The 17,569-nt window shown below is 41.4% G+C and overlaps 1 protein-coding gene across 1 annotated transcript in view; it reads right to left on the bottom strand.

Annotated features, from left to right (window-relative positions):
- The window catches only part of ARHGEF26 (Rho guanine nucleotide exchange factor 26), a 96,109-nt gene extending 91,471 nt beyond the window's left edge, over nt 1–4,638 (bottom strand). The window contains exon 1 of the mRNA XM_026045418.1: nt 4,615–4,638. Coding sequence (XP_025901203.1) covers nt 4,615–4,623 — 9 coding nt within the window. The 5' untranslated portion in view covers nt 4,624–4,638. The remainder of the gene's footprint in view (nt 1–4,614) is intronic.
- Nucleotides 4,639–17,569: the final 12,931 nt, after the last annotated feature.

The following is a 17,569-nucleotide window of genomic DNA, read 5'->3' as shown; positions in this document are numbered from 1 at the left end:
GGGTATCATGTCCCCTGAGCCAAGCCCAACGTACATTAGCCTTACTCACCCCGTGCCTTTTGTCTTCTTGGGAGGCCTAATGAAAAGCAGCTTTAGCTTGACTGTTGAGGACAGAAGGAAATTAGATCCCAGCAGTGAAAATGAAACAGAGGAAAACATAGTTCTGAATTGCTACAATAGCTATTCTRAACATGAAGCTCAGTTTTGATGGTTCAGGAAGCTCACGTGGTTGAAGGCCCAGCTTTAATATATTCAGTTTTGCTTTTGCTTTATGGTCTCCAACACAAAACTGACAAAGAGGATAGTAAGGAACACGAGAGAATGACACTTCCTCTCATACCGTGCCTGCAAGCCCTATCCCAGCGCAACATATGGCCACTACTATCAGCCAGCCCAGCAGAGAGCTGGGCACAGAATGCGCGTGAAGGCCGAGCTGTTCTCCAGCTTCCTCACCAGGCTGTTGAGTCCTCTTAATGGGTGGATGCTGCACTGATCTGGCAGAGCATGAATAATGCAAACAATTTGTCACCACTGGTGTCAATCCTGCAATTTTCCTCAATAGAGACAGCTGCACAGGCAACTGCAAAATAAATTAAGGTACGGATTTAAACACTACTAACTATTCTGCTGTTAGATTTGGTTCATAAAAGCACATAGAGATTCTAGTTCCCATTCTAAAAATCAGTGAGCCTAGGTTTATAAATGCCATTGTCAATTCAATTTAAATCACCACCCTGACAACCATACTGCACATTAAGGAGACATGGATAAATCATAGAAAAGTTCTCTCAGTATGGGAAATGTCTATATGGGGTATAGCATCATTCCGTAAGAGCTTGAAAAAAAATGCCATCTATTTTTCAGGGCATCAAAGATACTAACACTGAAGTGCGTAAAGTATCTTTTAAAACTGAAGGCATTGTTGAGAATGTTATACAAGCTGTTATATTGACCTATCTGTAAAATATTCAGAAGTAACTTCTAAAGGGGAGAAATTTCTAAAGGGGAGAAGTTTAGCAGAGCCAAAAGAGTTTCAACAAAAAGGAAGCCTTGCTTTGCTCCATGTAATGTAAGAAAAAAAATTCAAGACTTTGGAAGCACATTTTTCAAAGACATCTAAACTCCTCTCCAAGCATTTATTGCTTAAGCACTAGGAACCAAATTTGCAGATATGTTTAGGTGTCTGAAAATACAGAAAGCTTAATAAATTTCTATAAAAATCATAAATAAGTCGGTGTTTCACCCACTTTGTAACTCTTGGAATCCTCATAAAAATGTCTTAAGACATTCAATGCCAAATATTCAAGTCTTTTTACTACGTACTTTTTTTTTTTTTTTTTTTTAACTATTTACTACCTCTTTACTATGGTAATTTTTCATCCAGGATGCTTCCAGCACACACCACTGCAAGAGTACTGCTGGAACTCATATGTACAAACCCACCCCACTTGCTTTGCAGCAGTTTGTATACTCACAGCTAAATGAACCTTTCCTTGGCAGCTTGTCTGTGTAGTAATCTTGAACAAACTGCAAATGCCATGCTTCCTTACTGGAGACTCATCTGGAGGTTAGCCTTGAACATTTCCTATTTTTCCTGACAGCTGAATCTAAAAATCACCATTTAAAGAAAAAAATCTAAAACAATACTTAAATTCCTTTGCCTTCTGGGATTTAGAATTCTGTAACCAATTTAAAACCTTTCAAAAGTCTGTCTTCTATTTCACGGCAGACACATTTTTTAGCAAAACCAGCAAGAATTTATCCTACAAAGGTTTCAYAGTCCCTAAGAACATGATAAAATGTAGTGGTGTTCAAGAGAAATTGGTAATACAAAATACTTTGAAGAAGCACATAATTTTTCTATGGAACAAGTTACTGTTAATAACTACCGAGATTAGAAACTTAACACAATTCCCACACGGAAAATTTATTTCARTAACTGAAGTAATCCAAAACATTACAAAACGGATAGTATCTTTGTGCTCTAGGGCTTTAGCAAACCACTAATAGATGGAAGCCTGTAAAAGCTTTTCTCTGGGGGCAGGTTATTCTGTAAATTTATGCCCTAGGTTTTGTTATAATTCCCTCTGGCATATCCTGTTATTTCCAGTGATTTTCAGCAAACGCGCTCAAGAATCTCTGACATACATCTATACCACAAATAATATTTTTTTAGAGAATCAGGCAGTCAACTTTTAAAAATTTCTAACTCCTGAAAGTAGTCTTACAAATGTGGACTTCTGTAAGGTAGCTTAGGCAAGCCTACAATGCTTCTGCTTATGTAGTTAGCCCAGCCTTAATCTCATCTCACATATTCTTATTTTTATATAAAAACAGTGTTTAACCAAGACAGTTGAACAAACAGCTACACCTGCAGAATACAGCATGTAGATTGAGACGTATTTCATTATTACAAAGAGAAAATAGTAATAATCAAGTATTTTCTCTCATAGCTTACACTGAAGCATTTGTTTTTACTTGCATATTCATGATCTTATCAGGGTATTATTGCCTTCAATTCAAACCTGATTAGGACTTTGAAAGGGGAAAGAAAAAAAAAAAAGTTCTGCACTTTCAGAAAACAGGAACTGAATACAGAAGGTTTAAGGAAAATCATTGCCTACTACAATGCGCTATTATTTCCAGTGATAATGCTTTCTTAAAATCACAAGTCCTTTGGGGAAAGCATTTTCCATAGCAACGAATCAACTTTGCTAGAACACACTCCAAGACAGGTTCCTCACAATATYACTGACTTTAGGAAACACTGGAACTCTTACATTACATTTAAAATAGCATAAATATTATCTTCTTGACAGGGATACCAACAGGTTTTTTACTTTGGGTTTTTCTCTTGTGGACTGACCCATTCACAGTTCTTCCAATCTCGTGCAAAGCAACTAACCATGAACTCTACACGGCTACTCTTTCTCCTCACGCTTATCTCCACATCCAGTACTTTCTGTTCAGAATTCTTCACCATGACCACCCTGCCCCTACACATCCCCCCACCAGAAAACGGGCACATCCACACACAGGTCGGCAGCCTGGGAAGAGCGTGTCTTGTCACACCACAGGAACCGGCAATACAACCAAGTGCATCAGGGGTATCCATGAGAGTTCACCAATGGGGTTTCCCCCCCTTTTTTTTTTTTTTTTTTAATTAATGATATCTTACTTTTATTCTTATAAAGAATATGGTATACAGCATATTCACACATAAATATCAAATCTAATTCTGATTTGATTAAATTCTTCTCAAAAGAAAGTAAAAGAATTTCAGACTCCTCTATAATAATTAAGACTAGGCTTCTTTTTCTTAATTTGTAGTTATTCATTAAATAGTATATCCATTCACAAAGAACTACATACCTCAGACTGCAAACCAATATCCTAAGCAAACTGTGAAAATGATTATATAAAGACATTGTAATTGCTGAATGAACAAAGAGGGTGTTGTTTCTTCGTAATATCATTACATCTTTCAGAAATAACAAAAGGAGAAAATGAAACAATTCCTGTTTCTAAATCAATTGACCCCTCTGCTGCCTTTTGTTTACTAAAAAAAGCCACTGTCCTAAAGCCAGCACTGAAAATTCACCTGCTTCCAAAACAACTGCAAAGCTTCTTCATTATATGGCATTAACCGGAAAAAAAAAACCTTCTCACACAAGACCAACTTCTGCTATTTCCTACACCATGTCAAAGCTCTCATTAAAATAAAGAAACTAAACCTGCTTCATGTCTAAAGCCAACACAAACACACAAAAACCCACAGTGGATAAGGAATTGYTTCTGAATGAACTTCTTTTCCTTAGTTTCATTTTTGTGTTGTTTTTTATAATACAAATTAATTTACACTGCCAGGGATGTCCTTGGCAATAATGAATGCAAAACCTGGACTATTTTTGACAATAAGACATCTCTAGTAATAAAAAGGACTGGGGCAGCAAAGTATGTACTAGAATCAGATAAAAATACTGAAAATCTCTTTTCCTTTAATCCTGTTCTGCAATTTTTGTAATCTCTTTTGCATTTCCTCTTCTGGATGGAACATATGGGAATTAACTGCTGCTTTTTACCTAATATGTCAAAAGCAAAAMAAAGGGCAAAAAAAAATCTAAATTAGCTTCAGAGTGAGCCTGTGCACAGAACACCAGTACAAGAGTTCTGCACAATACACTGTAACTTTCAGACTAACACTGAATTTTAACTTTTCATTTTATTCAAATGCCTAAAATTTGACAGCAATTACAATGCAAATCTGTGCCATTGCAGACAGCAGTTTGCTGTCTATTGCAGATGCCCTTCCCCTCACAATGCCATTCCTTTTAGCTCAGTAATAGGGCTACCATCACTACTGGGTCTAAAGAAGCCTCCTGTTCACCCATTTGGTTTTACAACATACACAGAAATTCAAAGTATTCAAAGGATTGGTATTCTTGTTACGTAACAGGGCAGAGGGGAAAAAAAAGACAAAGGCTTCTTTTGCTTAGGAAAAAAAAAAAGTCCTAGTAATCATAAGCAGCTGAGGAAGTTGTAACAACCTWTACTGCCTTCTCTGCAAGCCATTTTGGTAGTGACTTACAAAAAWGGTTAATGTTATTGTTTTACCTTGGGCATGTACACAAGAGAGTATCAATTTAGCACTTTACCTGCAAAGAGAGAGAATTTCAATTTATCATCACAAAATCAGCTAAGTTGTCCTCACCTTCCTTCTCCTCACCTTTCCCAAACCTTTGAATATTGCTATTTTTCCTGATATGGCGGGATTATCTAATATTTATATCTAATAAATATCTATTTATATCTAATAAATAATATRRMWRKWAKATMTWMYWKYYATATCTAATTTACTTCARAATATCTAATATTCTGAAGTAAACAGCTACCAAACCATTCACATAAAAAAGCAAAATGACATGAAAACACGTATGGTTAAATATGGTCACAATATGGTTAAAATGATGAAAAGGTGAAGGGAGATTAAAATGGTCATGTTTTCCCCCTAGACCTATCTAGACTGTATTGCAGTACAATGCATACCATCCTTGAAGGAGTACAGAATGCTGCACTTGTACAGATTTTTTCTCTTGTCTACTGAAACCTTTCTGTAATAATACCAGACATGGAAGCTTACCTTGGTGTGGGTTGTGAAATTTCATTCATATTCTTTTATAAACAATTTAACAAATTACCCGTACATTTTCATGCCATAAAAATCACTTTAGCAACTCTTGCAAAACTTGAACTTTCAGAAGCAGCAGCCACCTGGGGATTTGCAAACCCTCCACAGGAAAGATCACCGCCTATGATTAAAAAATAAAACATATATAACTAAAGCTTTATGTTCTATTATATAGAACCTTACAGCCCCTAAAAGACAAAGATACATGGCTCACAGAGTAGCAATTTTTCATGTAAAGTATCAACATACCTTTTCAGGATGACGATTTCTGCTCACAATACAGTGTTGTCACGGGTCCTTTATGTGGGTTCAAACTTAGTGATGCTTAGTGATGCAAACAGCGATCCAAGTATTACCAGAATGAATGCTCCTTATCTAATCTGCTGATATAACACTGGCCAAAAAAAAGAGCTGGCTGAACAGCAGAACTTTACCAGAATTTTAAGGAAGGAACTCAATCTGAACTGGATTTAAACCGTTTTTTAGAACTTCCCACAGATCAGAAACTTAGAGAAAGAGTAAGAAAACTTAGGAGAAACAGGATGAGCGTATTTCTTCCTAGATCCTTATTTGAGATGTACTTTTCTAACTTTCCCATAATTACTAGATTCCAGTCTCCTTTCCACTCTCATTACCCAGTGTTCACCCCGAACGGACTTAATGTCTAACGGCACTTTTTTTTTTTTTTTCCATTGATACAGTAGCGTAGGAAAGAAGCTAGCAAACTTCAGTTAAAACCCCAGTTTGAAATGTTCTGTATTGTTTGATTTCCTCAATCAACCTATACAGCTCATAATCCCCACACTCTCAACAACCTGATTCTTAACACAGACCAGATCATCTGGCCAGCAAAAATCCCAAATATCTGGCAGGCTTGCCAGAATGCACCAAAGATAGGTTCTTTTTTCCTATCAACCTGCAGTATTAYTGTGCTCCTAGAAACACCACACTTCAATGTTAGGTATCTTATGCATGTTCTTATGCTCTTAATGCATGATGCTCAAAGGATACAAGTCTACCAAAGGAGTATTTCACTGTGGAGAAAAGCTAGCGCATAATCACCACTAGAATGGAATTCCAGAAAGGTGCATTCCTTTACACCCAGCTGAGAAGCAGTGTCATTATGCACGAGACCATGCCCCACCTGGAAGCAAGTACTAATTTGCTGTAGCATTACATAAAAGGCACTTTGGGAAGATGAGGCAGGCTATTCTAACAGACGCTTCAATGAAAGATCTAACTGCAAGTCTGTTTCTGCGAAGTTCTGAGCAATACTTTCAAGTCAAAAGCATGAAAGGGTGTTCACTGCCCGGCCTGCCCGAGGGTTCTCGTATGAACAAGCAAATGTCCCAATACTTGCTACGCGGGCCAGGGCCTACTGCAGGAATTCCATAGTTTTAAGCAAATGGCCCACGGCCTTTCCCTCTCATCTCAGTCATACAATGCTGCCTATAAGAAATTCTGAACTGTGGATACTAACAGGTCAGATCAACAATGGTTTAAACAGCCATAGAATAAAAAGCTTCATCTACAATAACGTGCAGCGGCTGAGCGTGCATGTTGCCCAGTCCTGAACAGCAATGCACACAGAGAGCTCTTTGAGGGAGGCCACATCTCTACTGCCTCAGAACTGCTGAAGGGCTCCACTTCCCTTCCTCCCACTCTGGAATGCAGAAATGCATCTTAATTACATACATTTAAAGCAAAATAGTGCACAAGATCAGCGAGTCCTCTTCAAAATCCAAATGAACAATTATTGCCACAAAATACCCACTGTATCAGCTTGCAATTGAAGCCTTCAGCAGAAAAATATTCAGATTTTTTTCAAACACAAATACTGAAGAAATAAAGTTTGCAATCCATCCTTAATCATTTTGAAACTTTACTTTTAGGTATATAAAATTCTCAGGGTGGTAAAAGCTAGTTTTATTTTAGTAAATAAATAGTTAAATAAAGCAATAGTATAAAGATAATAAGCCATGATTCAGCACAGGTTTTAACTTTGCTGCTTAAGGTCAGCAAACATGAAGAATTAAGCACATACTTAAGGTGGTTGATGAAAAGCATAGKTTTGTGTTCACTGATTTTTTTTCCCCACTTTTTCCATCTTTTCCATCTAAAGCACTACAGCACTATGCTAGTGCATAGCAACAACAACAAAAAAAAATCAGAATGAGAGCGAATTTGTCTTCCCTCCCCTTCGATTCTCCTCTTTTCAGTACCTACTAATAGACAAATGCACAAGAGCACTCAGCGCTAGCAGCACTGAACCACGTAGCTGCTGTGTGAGCAGCAAAGCCCCGGCACSAACAGCGTTAGCGCAGGCCGTGCAGCAGAGGCCAGCGCCACCTGCCCTGCCCAGCCCAGCCCAGCCCAGCGCACAGACCTGCTCCGCTGGACCCCCAGCACCTCCTGGAAAGAGCCTATTTACGGAGCTGCCCTAAGGGAACCTCCAGYGAGCTGGGAGCTTGTGAGGAACTAACCTGCCTCTTCGAGTTAATTTGCTCTTCTTTCCCCACTGTAAAGTAAGATTAATTAGACTGCAGAAGGATATAAAATTGTGTTAGGATTAGAAGTGAAGTTAGTCTGTACTTCATTCCAGGCCTACATTCCAACATTTGTATATTTTCTATGTCCACAATTTTGGTTGGATGCAACTACCTGACAATATTTTTTAAAATSATCAAATAAAGGTCTGCACTGTGAAACAGAACTGTTAAACACATGGTACAACATGGCAAGATGGTGTGATCTCCGAAAGTGGAAATACTGATTCAGTTTGTAAGTCTTGGGATGTCTTTTGCATTTTTATGGTATTATTGCCTTTAGGATAAAGGCAATTCTGGATAAAAAGATTTCTGCAAGGGAGGACTCTGCACAGTAATAGCAAAGCAGTAATAGCTGTGAGGATTTGGATAGGTACACAAAAAGCACATTCTCACAATGATTGCTTTTTATCTGCTTGTTAAAGCAGTGAACAAAATGCACCACACAATAAAGTGTTAATTGCTGGTGATTAGCCTCTTCTCCAACACATTTGTATTAGCACTGTGTCAGAAGCTCACAGTTCTTCAGGCATCTTCTGTTGTAAAGGAAGCAAATAACACATAGCAAAGCATTTACACAATCGCTTCTTTTAAACTGTTTTGAATTATTATAGCAAACAACTTAGAGTATTAATTTTGCTTAGTATTAAGTTTGTTTCCAGGCAATTTATCTCCCTTTCAAGTAATTTTAGAACTGCTGGTTGAATGCACRGATTACTTTCCTGGGACTCCTGGATGAATAAACATAAAATCTATGAATCTTAAACGTTTCCAGGGAGAACTGTCTCACAGAAATCCTTCCAATACCATCTTTAGCATTCATTGTAATTTCATAATAATAATTTCAAATATTACGCTGAGACATTGAGAAGTACCTCGGAAAACTATAGTCAAAAAGACAAAGGATAGCAAAAAAAAAAAAAAAAAAAAAAAAAAGTGAAATGGAAGCAAAAGTGGCATCAAACAGGTCCTAGTACATTACCTGGTCTGAATACTGCACTTATGTGTCCCACAACCAACAGAAGCAAAGTCACTCTGACATCTCAGGTGTCCATCTCAACATAAAGATCTCACACAATTACTAGCAAAAGTCAACTATTTCCTAAATTTCCCATTCTTYAGAAGAATTTGAAACCACTGCCTAGAAAGCTTGATCCTTTCACATGGTTTCTACTGCAGCTGTTTTATATTAAGTGCTTTTCCTGCAAAAAAAGAACACAGCTAAAACTGCATTAGTTAGAGAATTCTTCTGAATGACAGTTAAATCTGTGCAACTGAGTTGGTCACCATAAGGAAACAAGCAGTGTTTTCTCTCATCCTGCAACCTTCTGGGGAGGGAACCTAAGGGATCCAGACGCACTGTTTGATACAGAGGAGGAGACCTTCCGCGAAGGGCTTTGCTCCTCCAAAGTGATCCAGTTCCCCAGCACTACCTGGTGCTGGAAGSCTGTTATCCAGCAGCCAGCATTTAACTGCTCGGTGAGGTTCACCACCTTGCTTCTGCTCTCCGAGCACTTCAGGAGATGCAATTTCGGTGCAAGAGAACAGTTTTTCCAACAGTTGGGTGATTTTCTCTGCTGCAGAGCCTCAACTATTCCAGAATGAAGGACTGAAAAAAAAAAAAACGAATCTAGGCTGTTATTGCTCCCACTCATTCCGCTGGTTCAAGGATCAAAACTCCTATAATTCATTTAGAAATTGACATAAATTTCAAAATAAGGTTCCCCGAGACCCTGCTGTTGGTTTGTAAGTTGAGCAAGGCCTTGAAAMGAACCCTAAAATCTGCTGCAATACATAAAATACAAAATGTATACACAGTAACGGCAGTATTGTTTGCTAATAGGAATTTAAATTACAAAAACAGAGATTAATGAATTAAATATGAAGTTAGTCTATGGTAATAGCAGTCTCCCTGTTATTTTGATACCCATCTTCATGCATTTTATGCTACCACCATAACATCAATTTCCAGTGCACTGCAGGATAGTGGATAAGCCCAAGTATACCAAAGGCAAAAGACGCTTTTCCAAGTAAGAAAAAAMCAGAGTTTTCACCATCTGAAAACAACAGTGACCTCACCCTGTCATAGCTAATGCAGACTTTGTGACAAAGCCAGCAGCAAAGCACTAAGCTCTACCCATCTACAAGTGAGCTGCGGCAATTATTAGCTTTATTTTTGAGCTGTGCAYACAATGACAATGGCATCACTAGAGAAAGCGTCTATTGAGGCCACCCATTCCAGCTAACCATGTTGCTGCCCACACAGCCGCATGCCCCCACGGTGAGAGCTGAGGGCGACTGTTCAGACCTCAAGAARAGGTGATTAATCATCCTGCCCCATCTCAGGCCGTGAGCACGCGGGTGGACACTGACTCCGCTCCCTCCTGCGTTTGCCAGACCGCACCAACACCACGCACCTTCCATGGCGCCGCCGCCGCCGCCTCACGCCGCCATGGAACCTTCCAGAAGGGGAGGGGCGCGCGCGGCGCCCGCCAATCACCGGCCGCCGAGGGGAGCTCTGGCCAATGGGGATTGGGTATCTCTATCCCCGCCCTCCCCTCCAGGCGGGCGGGGTGTGGTCGGAGGAGCCATTAGCGCCCCCTCGGCGCCATGACGGGAGGGTCGCGCCTTTCACTAACTTAAAAATGTGTGTGACATTAATGTGTCTTAGAGCGCCCCTGGTACCTGGCCCATGCCCCACGGGGCTGGTCTGGTGCCTGCTGCAACACCGAGTTAAACACAGGCACATCTCCCAGTCTGGAGCTGCTGGTTCATGGGTGCAGTACTGACTTAACCCTGGGCTAGATAATTAAGCCATTAAATGACTGAGCTTATGGGTCAGCTTTGCAGCATCAGCTTGCAGAATACGTGGTGCTGGGACATGGAGTTGTGGCTGCTCGTTAACCTCCCTCAGCCCCGAGCTGAGGAGGATACGGGCTCCTCCGCTGTGGGGAGCCTGGAGGTGGCTGCCCTTGGTGCAGGGCACTGTGTACAGCGGTGAAGCAGTCCACAACCATCCCCATCTACGCAAACCAGGTCCATAGCCCTCTCTTTTTTTTTTCTTCCTTTTTTCTTTTTTTCTTTTTTTCTTTTTTTTTTCTTTTTTTCTTTTTCCTTTTTTTCTTTTCCTAATCTGCTTACACTGATAAGTAATTAACTTTCACTAATTATACCAAAATAGTAACTTTTCTTCAGGCAGAAGGTGCCTGCTCAGAGAGCAAAGAGGTTATCGTGGCATTGATCTAGCAGTTGGATTACACCACAGTCGTTCAGGTCGATGTTCTTAGGTAAACACATTATTTAAGCCACCTAAGTCAAGAGGCGGAAACAAACAACATCACAAGCTAGCCCCCTAAAGCACTGCACATACCCCTCGAGTGGGAACCACAACTGCACACGAGCTGTGTTGTGCTCTTGAGTTGATAATGAWATTAGTATTAAAGGGATTGGCTTTGTCAATACTTATTCTGTTTCCTAGTTAAGAATTTGCTTGTACAGAGGTCAGTCTGTAACGAGACACGTGGGAAAGGAGGGTATGTCCTGCCCCAAAAGGAAAACTGCAGCTTTTCTTTCACAAGGGCAGAGATTGCAAGAGGAATAAATTGCAGCATTCTGTAGTGATGTTCTATTGTAATTAGCAAATACTGTCTAATTAATTAGTAAATGCACAGAAAATCAGCATACACCCAATCTGGAAGCGGTAACTGCTCTGCACAAAACACACATTTTCTATTTCTTAGTAGTCAGGTCTTCTTGTGCTTTTCCTCATTAGRTCACCACAGGCTCGTTAATTTTATTGCTGCTAGCCTTAAACTAACTTTGCAGGAGTCATGGACCATACATACCATCTTCCCCCAATCTCTGCTTCCCTAATCCATTTGCCAACAGGGATGCTTCAGAATTTGCTTCCAGCAGTTGAAGCTCTTGGCTCTCCTCAGGGGCAGCCATCCAAACAGCCCGTGCTGCCCATCGGAGCCCATCTGCGGCAGGAGATCTCAGAGCAAAGCACCGCGGCTTTGGTCAATCGTGCCATGAAGAGATCTAAGGACAAGCCATCTCCTGGGTATACAGATCGTGTGGCACATCAAGGCATAGCTGTACGTACCTGACTAAATCGGCCCRAGCTACATAATAGTAGATAACTGAGCACTGCCACTTACAAAGCACTGATAACCACTGATAATGATCTCTTGCAGCTGAAGCTTCCAGTTAATTATCTATACAGACATCTACTTTTAAATATATATGATGATAGTGCAAACAGCTTCTCTTCTAGAAAGCTGTGTTTTGAGAGACACCAGGGCAATAGGGTCAGGAGGAGGATGTTCTTTAACCAGATGGGGCAATATGTGCCTGGGAGTTTTAGAGATGGGCATATGTGTGAATGCTCGGTTGATATTTTAAATATCAACATAAACTTGTGCAGGATTGGTSTCAAATTAGTCTTGTCCAGAACAAGCCTGAGAACAAACCCTCTTGACTTGGTCCCCTTTAACAACTTCCATGGCACAAGAGCTCTTAAGTCAACTTTAGAATCCTGTTCTCTATGCTTTACAATACTTACCTGAACAATGAATCAATGCTGTAAAATTCATGATCAGAAATACTAAGAACCTTTCTCTAAATATAGAGAATTACATTCTCTAGGGTGTTTCTGCTCAGCCTTGCTGGAGCTCTCCGTTACCGAACAACTGCACGCTCCGCACTCCACGCTTCTGTGCCTCCCACATTTCTTTACTTCCTTGAATCAACATCTGTTTGTTTTGCTTCCTACAGTTCAGATGCTGAAAGGATCCAGATTTATATCCTTTGTAATCTTGCTACTTTCCCCTTCAAATTATTCACTCCCRAACTCTGCAGCCACCCGGAATCGCGGCACTCCTCCGTGTGTCTTYGTACATGCTGACCCTCGTGAGCCTGGGTAGTTACCAGCCCCGTCCTCGTCACCTCGTAACCAGCTGTGAYCCCGCTTTCTCCATTTCTTTTTACAACCAGACATTAGCTAATTGCTGCCCTTATTATATCATCTTTCATTTTCTCTCCTTATCTTTATTGCCCAAATCATCCACAACATTTTTTTTTTTTTTGCCTTATCCCCTGCATTTTTTTTCCTGTGTGAATTTCGGCCATACCATCTTTCTCCCTTCACTGCAATTGCAAATTATTTCAATTTTGTGTCCTTCTCTCTTGCAGCATCTCTACTTCCAAGAAAACGCAAAGGGAAAGGAAGAATGAGCTGCCATACATAACTGCCTGAAAATTCTTTGGAGATCAGACCTGTAGATTAACAGGCCGGTTCAATATGTCCTTAACTAAAAATCTTTGACTATCAGATTGTCGTCTTCACTAACAATTTTAATAGAATGAAGCTATTTGGAACTTGTCCTCATACACTTAAAACATTTTTAGGAATTCTGGCATTTGTTTCAAATATAGTTTGCTTTCCAGATACCCTGCATTAGTCCTTAGGTTTTATATTTAGCCCTTTCTAAGATGTTTAGAATAGCATGCAAGTCTACCCGAGCTTCACAGAGCAGCCAATAAACCCTACACTTGACTCAAATGTGATTTTAGTGTACTACACATTGTTCCTGACAAGCCATCCTTATTTTCAGATGTGTGAATAATGTTTTGTGCTTTACAGGCATTTCTTCAAGGACAACAATGTTATCTGGCATGTTATTATGTCTGGGGTGTTCTCCATTGATTGGAACGCTGTTTCCTTTTCTAAACTTTTGAGACCTTTCTGCAGGCCAAAAAATATTGTTGTCTCTTTTTGAAGCCTTACACTTTGTGCAGCTCTCACTATTTTCTCCAGCAACGAAAGAAAAAGTTCCAAAAAATATTTTGTTACATCTCTAGCCTGCAGCTTTTAAAACAAGTATTACGTAACATTGATTTTCTTTTTAATGTATACTCCCAAATATTACTAAGCTAGGCCCTATGATCACCAGAATTATAAAAGCTTTCATTTCTTAATTGCACTAGTATCTAAGGGAAGAATATTTTTTAAATAATAATTTGTCCTCCCAAAGATCTATGTAAAAGACTTTTTTTTACCTTATATTTGCTGCATCAGGCAAGAGTTTCAGGAGCAATTGCTTCATGAGGCCAAGTTAATCACTTTGCTGATATCCTTGATCCATACTGATATGACTTATGTTGGATTAAGTTCTTCTCCATCAGCTCCCCTGTCATGCGGAGGTAGAAACTTGAATAAAGGAAAGTCTGCTTCGTTATACAGAAAGCCAATATATTAGTAGGCCAGTACAAGTTTTTATAGGGTTATAATTCCTTTCTTTTTAAGATATGCTCAATTAAGATATGCTCCTTTATTGTTAAGATATGCTCAATTAAGTTTAAAGTGAATGATGTTTTCATAATGCTTTAAGTAAGATAAAACAATCTCACTGGACTCTTTTTTTGGCCTTCATAGTGCCATTTTGAAAGAGTATTATTGTCCAGAGACTTTTATAACCTTTAGAACATTTTAGAAACAATTAAACATGCCTTTCTTAAAATAAAATGTTCCTTGCTACATTCAGCTGCAAGACTGCTGAGGTCTCAATTTTCAATGTGGTGACTTTTGCTTCAAGCAATAATTAAACCTAAGAAAACAAAGGGACTGCCTGTGCTTGCTGATTGCTGCTTGCTGTGGTCTTTGTTCGCCTTGTGCTTTTCCAATTGTTTGAGGTGACTGTACAGGAAGCTAAGAGCAGCGGGTCGGGTGGGTGGCTAACGGCACGGAGCAGGCAGCGCAGAGGGAAACGCGTGCAGGAGCGTCCGGCCGGTCCTGCCTGCCTGCGTCCCTCCCAGGCACTGCAACCACTGCCAGATGCAGCAGCCCACAGCCAAAGCTATCTGAAAAGCATTCTGTTCCAAAGCACGTACCCAAACTGACTCACTTTGCTCACAGCCTTCCAAATTAGTCTCGGAACTCACCAATACTCACAACTCTGAAACAAAAGGCAGCTATGTTTTTATTCTGAGAGCTGTTTCCATGCGAGACTTCCTTCATGATCAGCGGTGATCAGCAAGGAGCGGTTCAAGGACAGCGGGACACAAGGTGAGCAGCAGCAGGGTGGTTGTGGGTCTGCTGAGCACTGTGCTGGCGCGGCGCGGCCCGCGGGACGGCACTGCAGCCCCGCTCCCGCCTCCGCAGCCCCGCTCCCGCCTCCGCGGCGTCCCGGCTTCCCCTCGGCAGCCCGCTCGGGGGGCCGAACGCTGCACGTTTAGGGCACGTGCTCCTGAAACACGTCGTCGAGCATCTGGTTTCGTCCAAAACATTCAAGTGCAGGCTCCAGAAATGCCCTCCGAGATGGACAAAAYGTGACCCAAGCAGGAATCAAGACAGTTGCTTCAAAAGCATGATCCCCGATCCCAACTAAAGCCGYAGGCAGGTTCACAAGAAATACTATACACACAGAAATACATTACACACAGAAAGCGTGTGTAATGCCATTTATCTCCTAGCAAGACTGTTCATAGATAAGAAGAAAAAATACAGGAAAAATATATAGGAAAGAGTATTTTTTTTCTCCATTTGCTAAGAACAAATGTAGATAAATATACGGTCAACCTAAACACAGTTTAGTCTTAAGAGCACAGAATAACTTTACCAGTGGGAGTGTTTAGAACCTAAGCACTCATTAACTGTCCTTGGGTACTGTCCTACACACAAGTTTCAAACCCTTGTGCTTCCTAAACACACTTCCAAAYCCCCATAGTACGTATAGTAGCACTGTAGTCCAAATCCCCACGCGCAGAGCGCAGGGCTAGGTAACAAACTCCTCGCTGAGTATTTTCTGTGGAAAGGGCAGCGGTGGCCCCGGTGCTGTGCGCTGGGCCCCGTGTCCAGGGCCTCTCTGCAGGGATCGCGGCCAGCCCCTCTGCTGCACCCGTCCCAGGTCGCGCTCCGTGTCCGGACGGACCTTCCTGGTGCCTCCTGCTGGGATCCTTGCGAGGCGTGCGTGCAATTGCTGAAAAGTGCTTTGCTTTGGTTATGGAGGGCAAGCTGGAGGAGGGAAGGCCTGCCTAGATTCCTCAGACCTGAGAAACAGGAATGCTTAGATTTTAAATGCATTCTGAATAAAGCATACATTTGCAATGAAAAAAAAAATCTTACGTGCTCATAAAACCTTATTTAACTTGTCCTGCATGCCATTTTTTAAATGTAGTCCAGCCTAAACACCCTGCAACCATCATGTTCTCTTCCTGAGTCATAGCTCAAGAATATAGCGGCAGACACCAACCGAGTAGCTCTCCTGGGCTAGAAGCAGAGCAGCTCGCTGCGTGGGGCGCCAAGGGGCCCTTCCTGGGACGGGACGTTCCCCGCGCCTGCAGCTGCTGGCCGCCCCGACCGCTTTTCTCACGTGCCGCTATCCCGGGTGACAAGGAGGGCCCTTGCGCTTCCCCACGGACACGGCAAACGCACAGATTGCATACGCTCTCGAGCGAGCGTTGGGTACCACTAGCTGGAGACACAGAGCATCGTGGAGCTCTGACCAGGGCTCCTTGCCAGCAGGGCTCAGCAGGAGAACAAGGTGGTGCTCTCTTCTAACCAGAAGCAATAACTATACATTTAAGACTTGATTTTAGTGCTTCTGGTGGTTCCGCAGAGGCGGTAGGCACATTCCCAAAGCGTATTCTACAGAGACAGGAGGCTCAAACATTTATTGAGAGCGCTGCTTTGGTAGGGACACAGTCTCTGAATGCCTCGGAATATGTGGCTCTCTCCTGCCTTTTCAAGCTATATGTATTGAAATACTGCTTGTGTTAGTAGGCAGTAAGGTGTGAAGGATTAGGTTTTCAAGGTCTAAATACACCGCAGAACATAGCGAATGTTTAGAACTGCAACGTCTTGTCACCCGAGCTCTTGGGCTGGCACACTGTCCGAGGGGAAGAAATGAAGCTTTCTGTGTTTAAAGGGATTTGTTTCATTTGCACAACTACAGACAATTTAGCAATTTCCTTAGAAAAAGCCTATAAAATTTAAGAAAATTAAGATATTCTAAGAAAATTAAGATATGGATCCGGGATACAGATCCCGCCGCCCCTTCTCCGCAGCCAGCAGAGCTCGGGTCACGCACAAGCTCTTGGTGTTGTGTCCACACGCTGTTATGGGGATGCTTACTAGGAGCGGTGGTGGCATACAGCTCTGCAAACCAAGGGGAAAACACAGAGGAGYGAATGGAGAAGCCATGGAACATGCATTATCCATGGAAGGATACTCGTAGAAATTATTTGTGTGTGAAATGAGCTCTGACAGAGCTCTCAGGGGAGAAAAATCAGAGGATTAAAAATGCATCTAGAAAATAAATGATARAAGAATTAAGAAGTGACAGGGGAATGGATGAAGATGCAGCATAAAAAATGCAGGTGCATCCTAATCTGAGAAGTGATTTACAGAGCCGTAATCACCAGAAAAAGTAGACTTAGTCCTTATCATGAGCAGAATGCTTTCAAATGAAAAGGCAAAGGAAAAAAAAAAGAAGCAAATATACGCTTGTAATTGAAAAGTTCAGCAGGTAAAAGCTCTGAGAAATTGAAGCAGCGAGTGAACTAAGCTGGTAATGGAGATGAATGGGGAGGAAAGGACGAAATGAAAATGCTGGAGGTGTTGCCAAATGAGAGGATGCGGCAGAGGTGCCAAGGCAATTTGCAAAGAGCTAAACATTAAAGAGTTCTTCAGTTTTACAAGTATAGCAAGCAAGCAAGGAACGTGACTACAGGACAGGGTGGCTGGAACAGAACTCACGAGCTGTCCCCGTTTGTGTGAAGGCCGGCAGCAGTCCCTCACACACACAGGGTTATCATCCCAAATGTGGGAGCGGCA

Source organism: Nothoprocta perdicaria, unplaced genomic scaffold (genome assembly GCF_003342845.1).
Source record: "Nothoprocta perdicaria isolate Ctin4 unplaced genomic scaffold, notPer1 scaffold_4, whole genome shotgun sequence".
Lineage (NCBI taxonomy): Eukaryota > Metazoa > Chordata > Aves > Tinamiformes > Tinamidae > Nothoprocta > Nothoprocta perdicaria.
This window is presented reverse-complemented; position numbering and strand designations above follow the sequence as displayed.